This window comes from Scomber japonicus, chromosome 18 (genome assembly GCF_027409825.1).
Source record: "Scomber japonicus isolate fScoJap1 chromosome 18, fScoJap1.pri, whole genome shotgun sequence".
In the NCBI taxonomy this organism is placed as follows: Eukaryota; Metazoa; Chordata; class Actinopteri; order Scombriformes; family Scombridae; genus Scomber; species Scomber japonicus.
The window spans coordinates 9,656,373-9,680,685 of NC_070595.1; the positions used below are offsets into that span (position 1 = coordinate 9,656,373).

Below are 24,313 nucleotides of genomic sequence, written 5' to 3' on the forward strand. Positions count from 1 at the left end.
AGTAAGGGGTTTTACTGCTACAGCCTCATTTGGTCTGGAATGCCCATTAGGTTATGGTGTACCTGCATTACCAAGTCCTTTTGTTGAATTTATGACTCCTCTCTACGGGTGCTTCCGCTACTGTCTCTTTAACTGACAATGGCTGCTGCTCGGCATAAGTGTCATAGTCTCACTTTAAGACCAACCATCTGTTATTGTCAGTGCTCTATCAGAGTAAAGTTGAATGGATGGTGCACAAAACATCTTAAATGTGACAACCTTACATTGCTACCTACACACTTGTTAGTAATTCAGTTTTTACTGCTGACTCTACCCAGTCCCTAGTCAGTCATCCTGTAGTAAAAAGCAATGAGGAATCAATGTTAAGGGTTAGGGGTTTATTCCGACTGAGGCCACCTAATCAGACTAATACACTCATGGTACTTTTATGACATTTCATCAATCAAATGCTGCATGTAATGTAATTGTTGCACTTACTTAGGGTTTAGGATTTGACCTCAAGTCAAGCAAACATCTTTCCACACTGAGATTATGTCAGATAAAAATGGAATCCTGTTTTAATTCCTAATTATGTCTCCTGTCATTTCCTTTCATAATGTCCTACCTGTGGGGAACTCTGCAGGCACTACATCAGTGTCTCCGGCTATCAGCGAGGGCACTATCCACGTGTAGCCGTAGCCAGTAATCCCAACAGAATGGGACACCTCGAATATGGTGTTGGCCTCCTCCTTTGTGCAGTAGAGAAGAATGACAGGGCTCTGGAGCTTCTTCAGCTGGTTCTGGATCTTTGAATCTCCGTCATCTATGGACATGTCGAGTAGTAAAACTTCCTCCAGTTCCCAGCCCACAAAGCTGTTCTCGATGGTGCTACGGATCTGCATGGGACAGAGGAATAGGAGGCTGATTGTAAGACACTAGTTTGATTTCAGTTTCAGTGATTGTTTTTATACCAGGCGGCAACTACCATGACCTGATGTTGGAGCCAATGCGTAAGCGGCTGCTAGACATTCAAAAAGTGTCATCTTCTCTCTACAAATACTAACTTAAGTTAGTTTTTCAATGAGTCTTAATGGTATTAATCTGTAAATTTGGGCCTTCTAATAATTGTGCTAGTGGTGATTTTGGAAATGATTGTTCCATTAATAAGATTTGAAAACAGCTGGCTCACCTGCTGTTCTCCCCAGCTCTCGGACTCACAATATTTCAACTAAGTTTAATGTTCCTTCATTACAATACCTGACCTAGTAGCACAATTTAGCTAAAGTAGCTAACATTATGTGTTGCATGTTTCCAGAGTATGAAAGGCAATACCCCACACTCCTTATTTGGAAGGTCCTGGCTCCAAATGTGGCTCCAACAATAAGCTACAGCTCTGGGCTTCAAACCATCTCCAATGCAAATCAATGGGTGACATCAGATCTTGTCACTTACTTCTTTATATGCAGTCTACAGTATGGTTCATACCAACAGCATCATGTAATAAAATATAAGATGTGAAACTTTCCCAGTACAGGCCTGTAACATTTCCATTGTGACATTAAAGTGTTCAGAGATGGAGGCTAATTCCTCTTAATGTCCTGATTATTTGTGCATGTTATCTCAGTTGAGTGCTGTTACCTTGGTGACAAAGTCCTGATAACCCGGGTAGTATGTAGTTACGATGGAGAAGATGTACCAGTCGTATTCCTCCATGATGTTCAGCATGACCGAGGCCTGCTGCTCGATGGAGGGGCCAAACTGAAAGAACATGGAGTTGTCATCCTGAGGGGACAAAGAAAGCAAGTGTAAATGGTTACGCAATAATATTGGCCTGAACTTTAATTTAGTTGGCTTTACACACAGAGGAGAAGAGCTACTACTTAAAGGACAGCAGCGGTTTTGTAACATTATTGGTGCGAACATTAATTTAGCTGCCTTTATTCTCTCGCTCACAGACGAGAAAGGCGAGAGGACACTAGTGGGCTTGTAATGATAGCGGTCATGATTTTCATTAGTTGCCTTTATGACTCTTTTAATGAGTTTGTACACGGGGGTGACTGGAGCGAATTCTAGTGACTCAAAGCTGCTGTCCCTAATCTCATCAATCATTTTCCTCAATTTGCTTTATTACAGTCGTGTTAGAACAATGCAGCCTGCAGGGTACTGGATACAAGAGAACAAATGCACTAGAAATGGCACAAACTTATCCTAGACACACTGCACATAAAACATTCACCATTAACTCCTTTCCCTTGGACACCGAATCTAAATATGAGAGATACAGAATGTACAGCATCTCGAAAGCAAACAGCAGTACAGTCTGACAAAGACACTTCGACAAGCATCACTCACAGACTGATATCCAAGCCTGGGTCTTACCACTGGTGTTGAAATGGAATATTGAGCTGGACAGAAGAAGAGGAGGAGGAGGTGAGAAATGCCAGTCTAGACAAGACTTTGCAGCTTTGCGACATGAGCTTGTTACCCTGCATGTGTGTCAATCAGTCTGCGAGAGTCCAACTCTGGTGTACACAATGCACAGTAGCGTGTTCATGTTCTTAGATGTTTTTTTGTGCGCTCCTGTCGACAGCAAATTATATGAATGAGGATTCATTTTTTTGTGCCCGTGTCGTGTTTGTGGACTATATGTATGTAAAAAATGAGCCGTCGCTGACAGGCAAGGCAGGGTGTTGAAATCTCTCTGGCTTCTTAGGACTCTCTCTCTGTGCTTCACTCAACTTCAAAGGCTAACCTGCCCCTCCCCAGGGACGCACATGGGTTGATCCGTTACCTTGTTTCTGCATTAATGAGATCAGGGCTATACCATTGAGGTGGCATGTTGAGTGGTACAATGCGCTTGTGAAACACTTGCCGAACACTCCGGCGAATAATGAGTGTAATGTGCTGCAACCGTGAGGTTAGAAGCATGTCGTTATCCCGCGCCGCGTGAAACATGAAACGTGTGCATCTAATGCTCGACTACGGAGTTTGTGTTTCAGGATCATGAAATAATGATGCACGCTCCGATGTCGTCGTCATGTTTTTCGCAGCTAACTGGAATCCCATTTGTTCCTCAACTTTCTATCTCTACTCTGCCTATTTCTCTCTCATCCTTCATCCATCTCTATCCATCTCTTCTCTCGTTCTGCCGTCCCATTTATACCAGTGGAATTACTGCCAGGGCACAGTTATAATTGAATTTCCAGACTCGCACGCACCCGTCCCCCCCCTTTATCCTCGTCCTCTACACTGCACCCCGCCATCCTGCCCCCCCCCCCCCCCCCCCACTTCCTCTGGCTTCCTCTCTCTATCTCTCTCTTCTTAAGAGCAGTATTAATGTACTGTCCAACGCACTCATTCAGGGAGCCAGAGGTCTGCTGAATTTTCATTAGCCTTTGAGAAAAATACATGCTAAAAGAAGAGTAAGACAGACACAGAAGCTGGGAAAGGAGGGAGGGTGAGAGGTATGAGAAGAAAAAAAAAGAAGAAAAGAAATCCCTGCTGGGAGCACGCTGAATGATAAGAAACCTTGAGTAAAATGAAGTGCTGCAAAACACCTCTCTTCATTTACAGCAACAATAATTAGGGTCTGGCCACATTATCACTTCTCTTGGCACAAGGTGATCGATTAGTGAGTATTAAAATTCCCAGAGGGGGTAGCAGGGCCAGAGAGTCAAGGCAGCCAGACGCAGGAAGCCGGCCAGAGAGGCTTTGAATACCCTTCTGAGCCGGTCACTGTCTTCGCTGTGGATCCACGGCTGACGTCAGCACTGGCTACTGTACACGGACAACAATACACTACAACACACAATAGATGCAGGATGAATGGCCAGTGGAGACAGGGGAGAGAGAGAGATGGAGAGATAGAAAAAGAGCAGATAAAACCGTAGGAGAGGGAACAGATAAGAGAAAATAGAGAAAAGGGAGGTGGGGGGGTGGGGTGGGGTGAGAAACAGAGAGAGGAGAGGGAGAGAAAGGAATTAAGCAAGCGAGAATAACAGATAGAGATGTACAAAACGCAGCGAGGATGTAGCTGAGATTTGAAGCCTCCAGAGGGACAGAGGCAGAGGACAATGTAGTGACAATAGGATGAATGGAGAGGAAGAGGACAGGCTGGCTGACGGGCTGTGATCCTATACGGAGCGAGTGAGCAGTGGAGGGGCAGGAAGCCAGGAGTCAGTGAAGGAGCAGGCAAACGAAGGTGTGCGTGCATGTCCATGTGTGTGTGTGCGTGTATGTGTGTGTGTCAGGCAGTCAGCCAGCCATTTAGGGAGGAGGAGGCTAAGCCTGAGTCGTTCAACCAGAGAGGACTGCTGCTGTCAGAGAGAGAGAGGAAGGGTGAGACGGGACACATGTGTGCCCTCCGCTACCAGAAACGTATGTGTGTGTGTGTGTGTGTGTGTGTGTGTGTGTGTATGTGTGTGTGTGTGATAGAGATAGAATGATTTGACTATTTCCACACACACGCAGATTTATATATGAGTGTCTATGTGTGATCCAGTGCGTGTCAGTTTCTATCAATGCATTTGTGTGTGTGTGTTTCCGCATTTACAGTATGTAAGTTTGGCCTCAGTAGGATGCTCTGTGTGTGTGTGCGTGTGTGTGTGTGTGTATTCCAGGTTGACAGGGCCTTGGTCTGCCAGAGTTGCCTGCTCTGCGCCAGAGCCTCCAAATGAGTGCACTCACACACTCCTGGAGCAGTTATTTGACTTGGAGGGGAGAGAGAGTCAATAACTCAGGTATTTCAATTACACACACAGGGGCACATCAGTGACTGCAAAAGAAATAGACCCACTTCCAATCTTGCTCTGAAATATGCACATACACACACACACACACACACACACACACACACACACACACACACACACACACACTTTGAATAGCTTTAAACACAGAGACCGACTTCCTCACACACACACACACATACACATTCAAAACACATAGCTGCACTCAAAATTCAAAGAGAACGGGCACGCACATTAACGCACGACACAACACACAAAATGACAAATCAAAGCGCAATCGCAAACAAATCTCGGGGTGTTGGTTTAGACACACAAGCACTCATACACACTCCACACACACACACTTGACAGCACAATGAAACAACTGGAGGACTGCTAAACGGCTAAGCGTACTGTACAGAAACCACATGAAGCACATAAGCTGGAACATAGAAACAGACTTTCTCAGGTCAGTTTAATAGAAACAAACCTGAAATACTAATACTGTATATAATACTAATACTGTATATAATACTAATACATATAATGCAGAAACTACTGACAGTGGATAGAATAGTGTGTGTGCATCATCATTAAGCCTATAAAAATACCGTATTTTGTTTCCCTTAGCAACAATATTGATTTAAAGTTATTTTAATAAACCTGAACTGTACTATATACACCATATAGTTTTTTTTTTCTTTGTGAGGAGAAGCAACATGGTAAAGGCTGAGAGAAAGACTGAGTGGATGAGAGACAAAGACAAAGATAGAAAGGTAGAACAAGCCAGAGAGAGGTGATGGTGTCTGTTGCTGGGAGGTTTTTTGGCGATGCATATTTCTATCCTGCCTATAAAGGCTCCTTTGAACTTGAGCAAGAGAAGAGAGGGGGGGTGGGGGGGTGGGTGGGTGGTTGGAGAGGGTGGGGGGGGGGGTTGCTATTGACTGCTGCTGCACCGCCTGATGGAAAGAGAAGCCAGCCAGAGAGAGAGTGTGGGAGAGTTAAACAGAGGTAAAAAAGGATGGAGGGATGAAAAAAAAGAAAAGAAAGAGAGCTGGAGTAGGAGGTGAGGCGGGAGGAAGGGGAGTGGTGGTGGTGGTGGTGGTGGTGGTGGGGAACAGCTGGCCTTCGCTGGAATATAGAGAATTTAAAAGACAGTGGGCAGGAGATATAAACTCACCACAGCCACAGGCAACATATACACACACATGCAGAGGCACGCACACACACAGACACATACACACACACACACACACACACATACACACACACACACACACACACACACACACACACACACACACACACTCTCTCTCTCTCAAGTGCTCAGACACTTTAATTTCTGATCAAGCCTGCGAGCACAAGCTGCCTTCACCACGTGCACTGAAATTACGTATTGATGACGAGCCCTCCTCTCTGTTACCCCCTCATTTCTCTCTGTTCCCCTTCACTCTCTCGCTTTACACACACACACATGCACACACATGCACACACACACACACACACACACACACACACACACACACACATACATACACTTATTATCGCTACCTCAATTAAACCTCCCCTCACTCCCATCTCTCTTTCTCCCTGTACTTCTCCCTTCTCATGCCTTATCGTCCCATTTCTTATCATGGAAGCTGACTTATCTTTAATCAAACACATACAAGCTTAATTAGCTTGCACATTTGTCAGACCATCATCTAATTAACAGTGACCTTATTTTAAGTACTTTCTGAACCTTAATTTAAAAAAAAACTGCAGGTCTTCATTAAAATATTCGACTAATTTTTTGCCTCAACGTGATTTTGATTGCGATGTGACGACACTGTCGCATCCTCCGTGGGTTTAAAGGATAAGGACGGAAAGAGAGAAAGAAAGACAGAGAGAAAGAAAGACAGAGAAAAAGACAGAAAGACAGAAAGAAAGAAAGAAAGAAAGAAAGAAAGAAAGAAAGAAAGAAAGAAAGAAAGAAAAAGAAAGAAAGAAAGAAACTAATTAAGCTGGTCAAGAAGCTCAGGCTGATTTGTCTCACATCTTGACACGATCAGACAGCGTCTGAATGCAAGTTAATGCCACTTAAGACTCAGACACGCACACATGCACAGACGCACACACACGCACACGCAGGCACCGACACACAAAACGCACAGATTGTTTCTCTCTGGCCCATTTCTGCTCTAAGTTTAGCAGACGACCCACCAAGGGGCCTCTGCAGTCTGATGCTTTTCCTGCTGCTGCTCTTGTTTGTCCCCTGGTCCTTGCAGAATAGTAATAGTTCTCTCTCTCTCTCTCTCTCTCTCTCTCTCTCTCTCTCTCTCTCTCTCTGTGTGTGTGTGTCTGGTAGAGTTAGGCTAAGGAGGCTAAACAAGGTGGCAGGAGGAAGAGGTGAGTCTACAAAATGTATCGACACAGCCTGGCTTTTTTTTTTTACCTAAAGAAATGCACATACAGTATGTTGAACCCATGTAAGAGTGAGCTTTAGAGGATATTGTAGAGTAGATAAACAGTGACAGAGACAGGGACAGAGACAGAGACAGGCTAAGACACAGGAGGAAACTCCATCCTTAGATATTTACCCCATTTCACTTTACACAACTTCTAGCCTTTTACAGTATTTGCTCTTTTGCTTCTGCTTTCTTGAATTTGTATTTGACCCATAACCTTTTCGCATACTCTTTAAACTACTTTGTCCCTCAGTATGGGATCGAGGAGAAGTCACAGGGCTGGGAGTGGAAGCAGGGTGATGGTAAAGATGCTGAGGTTCAGGCAGGACCGCGAAGTGTCCCAAGGCGGCTGTAAAGTGGTTTAGGGAGTCAGGGAGGTGAGCGTGCTTTTGTAAGTCACACATCTTTCTTTCTGTCCCTCGCTCCAGGCGGAGGGGAGACGAGAGGGGGAAAGGTGACGCTGGGTTGAGAGAGGGGAGGGGCGGGGGGGTAGAGAGTGTGGTGGTGGCGGGGAGGGAGGGAGAGAAGGAGGGAGGGATGGATGGAGGAAGAGGAGAGGGGGGCAGTGAGGTCCAGATGAAGGATGTTATTAATCCATTTATTCCCTCACCACTCTCTCAGTCTGTCCTCTGCTATCTCTTCCACTCCTGTCATATCTGCTGATTTCAATCTCCTGCTCTGGCTTGCCCTCAACTCGCTTGCTCTCCATCTCTCCTCCAATTAACTCCCTCTCTCTCTCTCTCCCTCCCTCCTTTCGCTCCCCTCTTTTGTCCCTTTCCTTCCTCCGTCTTCCTCCTCTTTTTCAGAACTTCTATAACTTATTCCCTCTGTCTTGTCTCAGCCTTAGCTTAAGTCCCTCTCTGCCTCCCTCCTTCTGTCGCTCTTCTCCTCCTTCATTCCCTTCCTTCCTCCCTCCCTCCCCCTCTTCATCTATCATACATCCCAGAGTGCACCTGGGCTGCGCTGTCAGCTGTAGGCCCAGAGCCATCATCACGCTGGGGGCTGTTTCTTGCCACTTCACACTAAAACTGACTTGTGTCTTTCTCTCTCTCTCACACTCACACACACTCACTCTCTCTCACACACACACACACACACACACACACACACACACACATTTCAGATGAATCCACTATCCTCACCTCACCTCACCCCGAGCTTTTCAGTTTATCTACAAAAAAAAATCAGTATGCAAGGTCATCCTCAAAATTGTCTTCAAGCCTATAGGAACGAGGGAAACATGCAACCCAGTGATCTTCAGAGGGAAGAGAAAGAGCGAGGGGTGAGGCAGAGGAGGAGGAGGAGGAGGAGGAGGAGGAGGTGAACGGAGAGCAAAAGGGAAATAGAGTGAGAGTACGGCTGATATGTGCTTCTGTGTTCTTTTCCTGGCAACACGATAAAGGCTCGCTCTCAGTCACTGTCAGTGGCGAGACCACCCTCTCTATCTCCATTCCCCCCCTTTCCTCCTCCTCCTCCTCCTCCTCCTCCTCCCCCTCGCCTCTTCAATCCCATCCCTCCCAAAGCAAAGACTACCCTCTCTATCTCCCTTCCTCTTTTATCTTCTCTGCTCTTCTCATTCCGCTGCATTTTTTTTTCTTTTTCTTCCTCTTCCTCTTTCTTACATTTACATTTCAGGCATTTAGCTGGCGCCCTCATCCTCACTGTGACTTAACCAGCGCAACTGCAGAATAAGCCTCGAGTCCTCCTTCTCCGACACCTCGGGAAACAAGGGGGCGCCGGGGGTTTGGCGCTGAGGCTGCGGCGGCTCGATGACAGATGTAACGAATGTTCTGTATCGCCGGTGTGATGTGAGAGAGGAATTACTGAGGTGGTGGGGGGGGGGGGGTAACGCACGTGCTAAAAAAGAAAAAGAAAATACTCTCCCCTCCTCTCACCCTCTTCTCCCAATCTCTACACAGTCTCTCATCTCTCTGATTCACGCGGACCACCCGGTCTCTGTCTCCGCTACCCCATCCCTCACTAGTAACGGCTCCCCCACACCGAGGACTCCTTTCATTCTCCGCGATGAAAATTCAAATTCAAATCTGCTTTATTGGCGTGACAGTGGCGGGGGGAGGAGGGGAGGAGGGGGGGGAGGTTGTCTCCACAACAGAACATGTTAGAAGACGCGCTAAGACAATAAGCCAATCTGTATGCTCCTCTTCTCCTGCCTCGCTCGCTCTAGTCTTCCCTCCCCTGACTAACTAACCCTGTTTTTGCCTCGTAAAGCCGCGCGCAAAGCACTTAAAGCCCCCCCCACCCCCCTCCCCCTCCTCCCTCCTCCCTCTCCTCCGCATGCTGATCTCCCTCCTGTTCGCAGTCTCTTAAGATGCTAACGTGTAGAGACACTCCCTCGTTATGTCACTATCACATCCCTTCTTGGTGTGCCCTTGTGGTTACCTGTGTGTCTGTGTGAGTGTGTGTGTGTGTGTGTGCGTGTGTGTGTGTATACCTGTGTGTGTGTGTGTGTGTGTGTGTGTCTTCATTAAAAGAAAGTGAAAGCAAGGTAAAGCAAAGGGTCAGAGTTGCGTGAGAGAGAGATTTTCTGAGATTGTTTAGCTTTAGGACAGACAGAGTCAAAAAGTGAAGGCTTCATCAGACTGCATCATCTTCCTCTTCCTCAGTGTCTTCCTCTGCATCCCTCCATCTCTTTCTGTATTTCCTCTCAGTTTAAAATGAGGCTTTTTAATGGCTTGAGCATAATTACATTGCTGGTTTACATCGCAACTAACACTTTATTCACAACATACGCTATACAAGTACTTTACTCTACAGCTGGATGTGATGCTGCTGCTGGTGAGAGTGGCAGAAGAAGATGCATAAAGTCAAAAAAAATCAAAAGAGGATTCGGATTTTGAAAAAGGAGCTCATGTGTTCTGCTGGTATTTCCTCAGGCTATGACATGCTCTGACATTATTTGGCCGCTTCTACCGCAACACCAGTGTTTGTTTGTTTTGTTTTTTTCTCCCAAGAAAATATTGAATTTAGTTTTGGTCTGAGAGTGTGTCGAATTCTTGGTGCTTGAGTTTGATTTAGTTTAGTTTTTTTTTAAACTTAAATGTATGACTTTATACAGGCTGCAGTGTGGCAGGAAGTGTTGCTCTGTCTCTCCCTCTTGCTGTTGGCAGAATTGGCACAGTACAGTCAGTTGTCTCTGGGTTGCCAGGTTTTTGTCAGTATCCAACCAATCCACCAATCACAATAGCCCTCAGTCTCTCAGTCTGTATTTAATTAATGTCTTTCCCAGTTATTGGTTGCTCATAATGCTCAGATTACATAATGTGATAATAACGTCAGTGAGTTTTTGTCATAGATGTACTCATCTTTTTCTTTAAACATAATGTGGTTGGCCCAGATTCTCGGAATCACCTGGCTACAAAGACTTCTTTTCTTTTTCTCTTTCTCTTAATAGCACTTATGTGTAATGATTTTGCCCCCTAGCAACATGTTGTTATGCCATTCTGAGTCAAAAGTTTTTTTTTTGTCCCTCTACAAAGGAGTAAAATCTCTTGTTATTTTGGTGGACACGTCTATTGGTCAGGGTGTGAAAGGTGAAGCTATGGTCTGCTGTTCAGTAATTTGGTGTGAAATGAATCAGAGCTTGAGACACCATACTGAATGGAGACAGTTTGCAGTTTGCAGAATTAGTTGTTTGGGTCAATTTTTGTTTTTTATAGAATTATGGAATGGTGTTATAATCACTTTGCTCCATGTTTCTTTCTTTCTTTCTTTCTTATTTCTTTTGTTCTTTCTTTCTGCCCTTCTCCACTCCTTCTCACTTTTTTTCCTTTTTTCCAACTGCAGCGTCCTCTCCTCTTAAAAAAAAGATGAAATGAGTGTACTTTCTTCTTGTCACACTTACCACTCTGGTCTCATCCACACACACACATACACACACACACACACACACACACACGCACACACACACACCACAACACAAAGTGTGGCCGTCTTGCCTCTCCCTCTGTGTGCTGCCGTGACAGGCGTCCTCTGTGGCTGCCAAAGCTTTTTAACCACAACAATATCTAAATGGCACACAAAGGCCCATTAGAGTCATCAAGCCGTTAAACCAGCAACCTGCAACCTTCAGCCTGGCAATTAAGACTATTTCATTCACACTCGCTCCCCTTGCACAAACACACACACATGCACGCACCCTCCGCCCATCCATTATTCTCTTCCTGTCTCTCACGCACGTGCTCCTGCCCGCTTTCATCTCTCCCTCTGTTTCACCCGTCTTCTCACCCTCTCATTTTTGCACGTGCACACTCTCACTCACGTGCACAACCTCACACCAATCCACTCTCTTTCTCTATCCCTCTCTCTCTCTCTCTCTCTTTTCCTGTGTTGCCTCAGTCACCCTACGACAGTGGCCCACAATCAGTGTCACGATCGATTAACAGATTTCACACGGCTGGACACGACATTTACAATGAACCACACGAAATGAAAAGAAGGAGCAGGCCAAGATAATAAGGAGAACCCAGAGAAAGGGTTCAATGCACCGCTGCCATGTGCTGCGTCAATAGTAAGTGGATCCAGTGGCCTCAGAAGCACATCATACCTGTGGTGGTACTGTAAGACATGAATGTAAGGGGATGAATAATAGGCTTGACAATAAAAGAGAGCGCTGCTGATCCAACAGTGACTTCAGCTAAGACTCACCTTTGAAATTTTGAACTGTGGGTGAAAAGAAAGGGGAGAGTGTAACAGAGGGAAGACTGACAAACTGCTCAGCTGAGATTCATATTAAAGTAAAGGTTTTTCACATGTAATTGGTGAAATTTGAATTGTAGAAGCCAAGTGAAAGGAGAGAGAAGAATTTTGTTAATAATGATTGTACTATTTGTACAGCGGAGGAAACTACTGACTAAAGTATATTTTAACTACATTTTACTAAGTGCTGTTTTTTAAGTACAATTTTGAGGTACATGAACTTCTGAATACTTTATTCCACTATATCAGAGGGATGACAGGTTGTAATTTTGATAATTCCAGTTGCTTTTTAGTCCAAAATACAAAATATAATGTTACACATTAAACTACCCAACAGTACATCTCTTCCTATAATATAGTTTTGGATGAAGGACTTCTTGAAATATTAATATTAGAGTTCTGCTGAAAGTTTGAGTGTGGGCTGATCTGAGCTAAGAGCACTTCTGGTCAAGTGTGTAGATTTTTCTGTGCCAAACTCTAAACCAAAAGGCATGTTGTCTCTGTTTTTGTGATTTTCAACCTTGGCCCAACTCAATTTCATAAGAAAAGTACAAAAATGTTCTCGTCCTGACTTGACTTGAGCCCTTTCAGTCCAGTTTGGTGTAAATATCAAACTACACAGAGTTCACTGCCGAGAGATATTTTGATGTTTTTTTATTAAAACAGCAGGAAATGTGCAATCAAAGCAGAATGTACTAAAGACGAGCTGGATATATCATCTGGTGGTGTTTGAACCCTGGCCTGCAGTAGCACATAAAGCATGAGGGATGAGAATATTAACCAAAGGTTCTGGGTGTTACATAAAACCCTTTGATGAGCAGGGTTTGATCAACCTGAATGATGAGGGTTAAAAATAATCAATCCAAGATGCTTTTTTCCCCCAGTTTCTGATCCACAGCTGGGTTAAAACAAACAGAGACTACATATGAACGCTTTACTGTCCCATTAACCCCTTGGCTGTGATTTGGTACGCATAAACACCTCTGATGTATGGTTTTCTACATCCATAAGCACTGGTTATGATTTCACACCTAGTCAGCCTGCTCCCATCCCCCATCTCTCTCCTCTCCTCCCTCTCTCCTGTCTGCCTGACAGTTGGTTGCAACAGCAGCCACTGAATACACACTGTGGAGGTGCGAGCTATTCTTCCTCTCCCTCGCTGTGACTGTGTGCGCATGAGCACGCACACATGGATGAGCGCACATGTACGGTTTCTGCGCTGCAACACGCACAAACATGCGCATTTGTGAGCCGGTCTGGTAAGAACATACACCTGTGTACATTCAGAAACACACACACACACATACACACACACACACACACACACACCAGCTGTGGCACTAAAGCCAGCTTTTGGCAGTCACATCCTCTCTCTCCTCGCCTCCCTGCACGCTGTGTCACTGAACAGAAGTTGAATCCTGCATCTGGAGAATGTGCTGGTGACTCACGCAGTTTTACATATATTTCCACCATGACAAGTATATCTAATGGACATACTGATGTTGCAGCATCATCTAGCCTTTAAGTCAAAGAGTAAAAAGCAGAGAAAATATAGTCATTTTTGTTGAGGGTAATTTGAAATGCTTTTTTTTTTGCATTTACTTCTATACTATACTGTGTGTGCTCATACCTCTCTGTTTGCTTCATCATATCTCTGATCTGTCTCTTTCTCCATCCAAAGAGTCTGAATTCTTAATTCAAATATATTAATTTTAAAAAAGATGCTAAAAATATCTGGCGGATCACAGCATCGCTGCGGTGCATGAGCACACGCACATTTTAGCAGCTTAGTCAATGAGTTGTTTTCATACTTTTACACTACAAAGAATAAATGAAACATACTGTAGAAGGCACATTACTTACAGTAAAACAAATGTTGAACACTGAGATTAAAGCTGTGAAGAAAGGTTGCGCCTTGTTTCGCGCCTTAAGTGTGAAAACTACCAAGATAACACACACACTGTATGATAGAAAATTCTGGTAAGAAACGTGAACTGTAAACCCGAGCAGCACCTATAAGACGATGTGAGTTGCATATAGAGAGGCGGGCGGGCCTACGTTCACTAGACAAATCCCACAGCAGGTAATGGAGGAATGGCGCTGCACTGTAAGGCGTGTGTGTGATGAGTTACCTCGCCTCTGAGAGTACTTTCAGGGTATGAACTCTGGTAGCAGCCATAATGTATTGCACAATCACTAGCTGAGGGCTAGTGGAGTAAAAGTATTTACTGAGCAGGTAAGCTGGCTTCAGTTCAGTAAACAAGGTGACATAATAGTGATGTACATACACATACACACATACTGCATACATTCTATTATAATTACTTTATCCCATAATTAGCAACAAAAATGCTTGAACTTCCCATTGTCCCAGCAAATTCACAAGTTTATTAAGCATAACCAGTTACAATATGCTAATAGGGTCATTAAATAAGTCAATTAATGCATTAATTAGCAAATTATTCTTTGTCATACACTTGTCCTCCCATAACAAATGCATTCTATTAACACAAAATCATATTACAAAGTATTAAGAAGTCATGGAAGAAAGAATCTTTCCACAATAAATGCAAGTATGTGCAAAATCTAACAAAGTAGATATTGCGCATACTTGCATTTACTTTTTCTTGAATAGTAGATTTCACAAAAATGTGGCTATAAAAGCAAGAATGCAACATAATGTATGCAGTTGGCAGAAATAAAGCAATCATAGGAAAGTATGCAAGCACCATTTTCTTAAATCTCCTCCAAAATGTCTAATATAACAACAACAGTTACAAACCCTGCTATAAAGTTGGTCAATGTCAATTAGCAGCATTTGTCAGTTCTAAAAAGAGGTCGGGCAATGTGCAGTCTGATATACATGAGTTTTCAAAGCAACAAGAGGAGCTTCAAAGAGACCAAAAACATCTGTGTCCAAATTGCAGGTGCACTGGCCAAAAAACTGAAAATCTATTTACAGCTTCTACGCAACTGAAACTAACCAGCTGGGACATGACGGACAAACACAGGAAATGCTCAATGAAACACGAACGCAGCACGCAAACTAGTGACATATTGTCTTTTTTATGAAGTCTTTATGTTATTTCATCCATGAACAGTCGATGCCATCGTGTTTATGGACTGAGAGACGTATTTTATTTTAAATGTAGAGGACTGAAAACGAGGATTATCTTAGAACTCTGTGGAATCCCTACAGAAAAAGTATAATCCCAAATAAGCAGAAAAAAAACAGCATCCCGGATCCACCTCTGCCTCTTTCTCCTCAACGATATTGAATTATCACCTGACCAGGATTCTCATTAGACTAAAGAGGCAGGTGCTCCATCATTGGCATTTCATTTGTATCAGGGCCGCCGCCCCGTCCTCCTCAGAGTAATGCGCTCCACATGCAGCGTAAAGCCTGACTTAATGTTTGCTTTATTTGTCTGGCCCTGTGCAGTCACTAGGGCAGGGGTCACTCCTATTCAATAAGGAAGCAGGTATAAAAGAAAGGAGAGGGGCAGGAGAAGAAGAAGAAGGGGAAGCAGAGATAGAAAGAGAGAGAGAGGGAAGAAGGAAGGGAGTGACTGGTGGGGAGGAGAGGATAAAGTCTGACGCCAGAGGGACCGAGGAGTGAAAGCAAGGGAGACAACAGACAAATGCTTCAAACCTTGTTTAAGTTTGCATGACTTTTTTTCCCCTCCCTCCATCCCTCCATCTCTCCCTCTCTCCCTCTCTGTCTCTCCCTCTGTCTCTCTCTCTCTCTCTCTCTTTCTCTCTCTCTCTCTCTCTCTCTGTAGTTACACATTTTGTTCTTTCAGCTTTGTCGATTCACATCCGTCTCCCTTCCTCCCATCTGCACTCGTTCTGCACATGCGTCACTCCCATCCCTCTGTCTCCATCACTCTATCTTTTTTTTTAGTATGTTGTTATTCCCATCACACACACGCACGCACACACACACACACACACACACACACACTTTTTTCCCACGCTCAACCTTCCTCACTGGTGTGTGTCCTTAACTGTCCTTTCCGTCCGTCTCTGCTGGTGATAATGTGTACTTTATCCAAACCCATCTGTCCATTCTCTTTCAAGTTACTCCTCTGTCTCTCGCTCCCCCTGTTTTATCTTTTCCTCCTGTTCCTGATTGGATTATTAGTATTCCCCAAATGGATTTTTGCTCTGACGATTCAGCATTTAGAATGAATATTTAAAGTAGAATTTCTAAAGTTATTATCCTCCAAATGGATTATTATGCACAGCACCCAGCTGGAATTTATAAAGTAGAGTTTAGCGTGTTGATTTTTTCAATTTGGCTCGTCTTGCGAGTCTTCTCAACCCTGAATGCTCTTTCTCTCCCTTTCTCTCTCTCTCCCTTTCTCTCTCTCTCTCTCTCTCTCTCACGCTTCTCCCCTTTGTCTCCTGCCATCTCTCCCTCTGTCCTACTTCTGAACCCAGTTATTCTATCCATCTCTCTGTCCTCCCTCCAGACCCTCACTCTCTCTCTCTCCCCCTCTGTCTCCCTGCCAACCCGCCCTTTCGCCCCCCCCAAACCCCCTCCCACAGCCCACCCCTCACCCTCCCGCCCTCTTTCCCGCTATCTCTCCCTCGTCCTGCTTCTCCATTCCTTCCCCACAACCCCCCAACACCCCCCCCCCCCCCCTACACCGACCCTCTCAATCACTCTCCCTGCAATGTTAATTCAAATTGCCTGGTTTGGGAGAACAGTACAGTTCCAATAATGCCGAAAGCACTTAGGAAAACATAATCAGTCTCTCTCTCTCTCTCTTCCTTGCTCACAGTTCCTCCCCTACTTCTCTTTGTCTCTGTTTTCTCACCCTATTTTATATTCCCTCCATATGTGGAGAAGGACTCGAACTCTCTTTGCCTCCTTATATTCTCTCTATCTCGTCCTTTCTTTTCCAATCGACCCTTTTTTTTCTATTAATGTGAGCCTAACATCATACGCTATATGGCTCATATATGGTCTGTTTTTCATGGTTCGGGGTTGCTTCCGTTGTTGCAATTAAATGAAATCTTAATGTTACAGCATATAGTAATATTTTAGACAATAGTGTTCCTCCAACTTTGTAGGAAAAGCTTTGGGGAGTTGTGTGCACAAAACCGGTGCATGAAGAAATGTTTTTCCCAGTTTGCTGTGAAAGAAGTTGACTGGCATGCCCTGACCTCAACCCCATCTAACACCTTTGGGATGAACCGGAGGGCCGACTGTGCGCCAGACCTCATCGGCCAACACCTCGCTGATGCGCTTGTAGCCGAATGGGAGCAAATCCTTGACGCCGGGCTCCAAAATCTTTTTGAAAACCCCTTTCCAGAAGAATAGAGGCATACTGGTTTTGCCTTACTGCTGTGTGCTCTTTCACACTAACATTTGCCCCACTTAAGTTCTCCTTTGTCCCACCCCCAAAACCCTTCTGTCGCATCCCTCTATCTGTCCCTCAATGCACCTTTTCTTCACGCTTAGAGATAGTTTTTACCTCACCAAAAAAAAAAAAAATTGAAAAATCCACACCCACTCCACACTCTTTTCATTCTCTCTCCATCTCCTCCTTTTTTTTCTCTTGTCAGTCTGTCCGTCGCTCTTTCATGTACGTGTGCACCTCTCTTCAGGCGTCAGCTGCTGCCCTGTCAGGTTTTTTTTGGGGGGGGATAGGTGGAGAAGACAAACGGAGATGAGGAGACAGAAAGAAGACAGAAAGAGAGAGGGATGGGGGAAGAAAAAGGACAGAGAAGGGAGGCTAAGAGAAAGAGAAAAAGATAGAGAGAGAGAGAGGGAGAGAGAGAGAGAGAGAGAGAGAGAGAGAGAGGGAGAGTGACAGAAAGTGAGAGAGAGGTTGAGAGAGGCTAAGAGAGGGAGTGAAATACTTCTAATTCACAGAGACAGGCTGCGTTTCCGTGGCAACGTGGTTTCCATCGTAACAGCCCTGCTAAGGATGCCATTAGTGGGGAACAAAAAGAGAATGCCACTCACTACTTGTATGGAGCGCACACACACAAACACAAACACACACACACGCACGCACACGCACATACACACACACACAAACACACACACACAGATGGAACAGTCACACACACAAAACACAACAGTCACCTACAGTGCGTGCATTTATAATTCCAACTACACTAACAAACACACACAAGCACTCAAGATAGGCTACACACACACACACACACACACACACACACACACACACACAGAGACACACATATATGCATCCACCCACACAGTGCTCTATTCCCCCCATTCAACTCAACACACATTCTGCTGCCACTTCCCCACTGCCCACGCAGGAACTCGAGCTAACACAGACATATACTAATCTGTCTCACACCTGCGAGCGATCCTGCTGCGGCTCCTATATAACACGAGTATCGTAGCGTTTGAGCTGAGCGCCAAGGCCCCATCGTACGGCGGTGGAAACACAGAGGCTTCCGTATTTTGATCCTAGGCACGCACATTTATATTTAAGACCTCAACCGCTTCTCTTATTGAAAAACAAATGTGCGAAAAACAGCCACGAGAGGCGAAGATTCAACTCGTACGTCGCCGGGGTACCAAGCCGTCAACAGCGAGGAGTGTGAAGGTCAAAGCAGCAGCGTAGAGACTTGCAGGAGTAACCCATTCTTTCTTAAAATATTCATGTTTAATGGAGATATTCTGAGTCAATAAAAAAAAAAACAGTCAAGAGGAAAACATTTGTCTTTAGTATTCAGAAGACGTGTCAATAATTGTTATACAGAAGGCATCCTGCTGACTGTTTGCATCACCGCCCAGTGATCAGCATCTGATAGCAGTGATACAGTGAAAGAGTGGGAGACGTGTATATCATTAATTGTTCATTTTATAAGAACTGCATGACAGGAAGTGACACTGCTTAAACTGAACTACCCCAGCACCTCATCTTCATCAAATAGGGATGTAAGTGTTGTAAATGACTGCAAATACACTCTGTTTGGATCTGAAAAGTCAAAGCTTGAGGAAAGTTAAGAGAACCTAGGCTGCCGTTGTGTAATGCTGGGGATATGTGAGCTGCAAAAGTGTGCAATGTGCACAATTACACTCTCTAAGCCCTGATACTAGACAGCATGTTGATATTACTGTAGGCAGCAGGCATGTTGCTCGCTCTCTGCTTTGCTCCAGGGCATCGGAGACAATAACCTAGTTTCCACTGCAGGGCCGAGTAGCCAAACAGAGCTTGTTCATAACCTCCTGCATGTCACTGAATTTCATCTCCCAATAACATGTGATTTGTGTGTTTTCTTTTTTTCCCCCTTATTGCTAAAAAGAGATCAAACATACTAATGTATAAAAAGGGTGTAATTCCAAAATGAGAGTGCTTTTAAAGTAATGGTATGAAAATAAAACATATGAGGGGTTACTATAGCTTACTAGAGCATTTTTTCAAATGAAATCCCTGCACAGTAAATCTTAGCTATCACATTTACATTTAATCATGTGCCCTCCAACCTTGTGATGGGAAAAATTGGTCCAAGTTACACTCGGTACAGAACTGAATTACGCCTGAGAGTGATCTTGAACTCTGTGGCCAGAACACACAGTGACTCACCTGCGGGCTCATACTATAAAGTCATCTGCAGAAGGTTTAATGTTATAAGGCCCTCTGATACAGAGAGTCATGATGTTGATACCGGTATGGGAAGCGGCACATTCTCCAACTCTCGGAGCAGCTCTGGGGCATGGGAGGTGTAGTTTCTCTCCACGCGGGGACAGACTGTTAGTCCCGTAAAGAGCTGCAAAGCTGTTAGCTGCCATATGGGTCAGGTGTAACCCTATGTACAAAAAGGACTGTGTATATAAAAGGCAAGCTTGTACATGGACTACTGGAGAGCTGCTGTGGGTTTGAAAAGCAGTATGCACTTATGTGAGTAGGAGCAGTATGTGTGTGTGTGTGTGTGTGTGTGTTTGTGTGTGTGTCTTAAGGCGTGCTTCTGTGTGAACTTCATGTTTTCATGACTCTATCCATCATCGGCACGAACGCTTCTGTTGACACGCTTGCTACTGCCGCATAAGTCAGCAGGAAGACGTGCAGGAGAAATTATTTTGAAAATAGTGAGGTGCTAAAACAGATACGGGTGAGTAGTCTTGTTGATAACACAAACTCCTGCGGGGTGTAAAACAGTGAAAAGTGATGCTTGTGCCCAGAGATAGCTGAGTGGTTAAATCTGCCGCCCCTGAAGCCTTGTGCGTCCCCCTCCTAACCTTGGATCAAATGCTGCCAGAATGTTCTCCTTTCTGTTAGAACTGTCAGAGTAATCTAACAACAGCAAAGTTAAATAGATGCCCATGTAATGATTGGGATTTCCAAATGTTATCAAGGTAGCGATGCTCATTAGCATTTCAGATCAATTAAAAAAACATGTTTGGAAGCAGCTTGACTTAACAGACAATGCTTCAAAGTTACAGCTTTATGACTTCATGCAAGATTGACAAATGAACAGATTGTGAGCACAAGTCATTTAGTGAAATGGAGGGTAATGGATGGACAGTAACAGATCACCACCCGCCTGTGGCTGTTTGGAGACATGTTTTCCCAAATTTAGCATTAAGAGTTGAGCAGCTGGAGGCAAACGGGAAGGCGATAACACCATATCATCTTCAGCAGACATCTCCTTTTTATTTAGATATAAAGGCTTTTTGCCACATTTAAAAGTCAGTCACTAAATGATACTAGTGGTGTTGGTGATTTAGATTTTTTATGATTAATGTTGCCCTAAAGCTTGTTGCATTGGGGATGGATACACAGCATTAACAGCAGAGGAAGCTGTAGCATCAGTCTCAACAATGACTGCACGATTTATTCAAAGACCTGCAACAGCACCCCAGAGTGCACAGCCCTCAATACAAGCTGGAGTACAGATCGGCATTTCAACATTATAAATATTTGACGATTCTGCAAAACTGCAGATTACATCCATCGCAAACACAGTGAACTCCGGTCTCCCGCATAAAAGTAAGACGCATGACACACCCATCACCACTCCAGCACCACTCCAGCCTCCACACCATTACTTTCTACCTTGTTAATAGAAACAGCACACTTACTCCATGATTGGTAATGAACTGCATGTAAATCTTGAGGTGTGGGATTTTGTTGAATACAGCGCTGGGCTCTGCATTTGTACTTTCCTGAAAACAAAACTCAGGGTTTACTGCCATCTGCAGATTTTTTGTAGTGGTCTAAAATGTACTGGGAGCCATCTTGAGGGAGTCATTTGGTTATCATTGAACTGTGTATACTCAGTAAATAGCATATTATAGTCATGGATATATGTTCAGCATCTGTTCTATTTTTATCTATTCTATTTATTTTAGTGTCTTTAGCCTTTAGTTATTGTATATAGTTTATAAAAGGTGCAGCAGTAACACAATATCCCTTTCATATAATACCATCTATGTGATGTGATGATTGCTTTGCATGGTCACATAACAGGCAACGTACTGTATATGGGGGCTGTTGTTCAGTACCCCAAGGTGAAAACACGCTTCTGTGGTGATGTTGTCATATTTCAAGAAGATAACGACCTCCAAGCAGGAGGGCTTTCATGAACAGAGCATGAAAACCTTTTACGTGAGCTCTACTATCAACATATTGAAACATGGAGAAAAGCAGACTTTCATTTCATCCCTCAGAGATTTTCTTCCTAAACACAATTCAGTAGCTGGACTGCAGCAACCCAAGGACAAATTTAATTATTGTGAGGGCAAAATGCGACTCTTCTTCTTTTTTCCACTTTCTCCAGGTCTTGCTAGATGTTTTGTTTATTTGTTACGTCCATTTTAGTATATAATATAATATATATAATCAGTATTTTGCTTCGTGTGGTCAAATATATCCTGCTGTACAAACGGGTTGGCAGCCTACAGCACCTGTGCAAACGGTGGCAGGCGAGGTCATTATTTTTTTAATATACTTTTTTGGATTAAAAAAAAACATTAGTGATGGTGATCAATCAGTGACAACAAATAGTGATCTAGATGAACAATTCAATGTAATCTATCATCTATCTATCTATCTATCTACCCCTCCTCCCACTCCTTCTGATATATAATATGAAAATGTAGGATAGCTTGCTAGCCTTTTTTTCTTTTTTTGTTGCTTCATTTCAAGAACAACTGACGATAACAGAAGCAAAATAAAGAAGGTTGCCTCATTCAGTCGTCTTGGATAATCAAATTCAGATTTATTACACAAAAGGAGGGAGCTGTACGCACTCTGATGTGAAAATGCTGTGTCCAAGTTCAAGTGTAAAACATAATTTTCAAACAGGGCACGAGAAAAACTTCAAAGATAAGGCTGATGATGCTGAATCAACCGAGAGGGCAGTGGCCCAGTACAGGAAGAGAAGCAGCGTATTTACACCTCCAAGTGCTGCCAAAAAACCAAGCGACAGAGGGCAGATATGAAGTCGAACAGTGAATTGCTAAACGCTGGAGAGTATATAAAAGGAGGCTTTCCAAAATCTCCAAATACAGACCAAAGATCATGCAGCTTGTGTAAAGAATAGCAGGGACAAGCATTGCACTAAATCTGTAAGACTGAATTCATTTGTGCACAAATAATAAAGTGTGTGTGTGTGTGTGTGTGTGTCTGTAGAGTGCACATCTTTTGACATGGGGAATTTAGACAAAGAAAAGTAGATAAATGCTAGTGAAAATGAGCTGCCAATTGGGTCTTGTAAAGTGGTGCAGGATATCTAAAACAGGATCTAATCATACAGGTGGAGACAAATTTGGTTCTCCTTTTTTTGGACACTTGTTGCTGGCATCATTCCTCAGATGAAAGGTCTGCTGCAGTGTGTGTACTTTTTTGATCAAATTGAAGGCTCATCACACTAAAGGTAGGTGCAACTATCAACAGGCCTTTATCCAGAACAATGTGAGAATCCAGCACAGGTCTGATGCCATTCCTTCCACATTCTTATCTAACAAAATGACCTTGGTAGAACAATATAAAGACTGCGGTGCAAACAGTATCAGCACGATGCTAAAACACTACAAACATTACGATGTCATCAATCTCAGATATGGTTAATGACCTGAGGTGCATCTCCCATCTTTCTTGTTCCTGTCTGCAAAAACATCATTAAAAGGTGTTTAATATGTTTTTTAAAAAAAAAGGTTGAAAACGCATAATTGGTTCACTGATGCAGGCACATGGATTGGGTGCTTGCATGTCTATGGGACTGTTTTCTTGTTGTTGTGCTAGTTGTTGTCCTGGTACACAGCGTTCTGTTTATTAGCATATTGCATTGTTTAAAAGTCCCCCTCAGCGCCCGGCCGCCTCATGCCAATAAAAGTCTATTAAGCCTGTTTGACTTTGCTAATGCAAATCAGTCTTTGGTGGAGAACAGGGCAGCCAAGGCTCCAGTCTACCAAACGAGAGCCTGACACAGGACTGATGTGACAGAAGAAATACAAGAACTAATGCAAATAACACAATGCCCTGTGGGGGCTGTTATATTGCTTATAATAATGATGATGATGACTGATGATATTGAACATGCTAATGGTGATAAAGATAATGAGATGACAAACAATAAAATGTCCAGTTGCACTGTAATAATGATGATGGTAATGATGTTTATGGCATCACAAATATTGCAGCTGTTTAATGAGATTATTAGCCTATTGGGATATTCTGATATCTAATACTGACTTTTCCGAAATTAACTAATAACCTAAACATCATGAACTTTTTGGGCAACTATGATTTAAACCTTCGTTCGTTCCTGATGAATTCTTGGTTTTAAACTTATTTCATTGAATGTCACAATGGATGAAGTCAGTTGAACACAGAGGCTTTTGGTTTATGACTCCTAACAATAACACAAAGGTGATGGGACCGGTGCTTCGAGTTTATGGGACACCAGGTTCAATCAGTATCTACAGGCAGAAACTAATCAGACAGTGTTGTGTGATGCCCGCTGCAGAGAACATCATGTGCTCCATTTTCTTGACTAAACAGGATGCTACAAGTTGACAACTTGTGTGTCACACGCTCCTGAAATTGTTTAGGGTGCATAAAGCGTATAGCACTAGCTGCAAAGAAGCCAGCTCTTCTTGCATGTATTATTATTTTAGTTACCTGTTCCATAATTGACTCTTTCTATCATGTATGACTCATAAAAGGTTCAAATATTCACATTTGAAAAACTGCATCCAGGAAATATTTTGCATTTTTGTTTAAACTGCTCAAATGCTTTGATAATCCACTTAGTTGGCTTTCAATCTGCGTATCGATTGATTGACTAACTGATGTAGCTGTTGTTGCAGCTCTAAGGTGACTTCAATGAACTGTTCTCATAGTTTTACGAGTCTAAATAATCTTCTAAATACCTTTTACTGCCACATTTATGAGTCTGATCTGTGCCAGTAACATTTTAACATCACCATACTACACTACATCACATTAG

General features: G+C 43.5%; 1 protein-coding gene across 1 annotated transcript in view; it reads right to left on the minus strand.

Annotated features, from left to right (window-relative positions):
* grin2ba (glutamate receptor, ionotropic, N-methyl D-aspartate 2B, genome duplicate a) overlaps positions 1–24,313 on the minus strand; it is a 77,117-nt gene that overhangs the window by 41,501 nt on the left and 11,303 nt on the right. The window contains exons 2-3 of the mRNA XM_053339101.1: positions 1,618–1,761; positions 605–875 (exon numbers count right to left, since the gene is read on the minus strand). Coding sequence (XP_053195076.1) covers positions 605–875; positions 1,618–1,761 — 415 coding nt within the window. The remainder of the gene's footprint in view (positions 1–604; positions 876–1,617; positions 1,762–24,313) is intronic.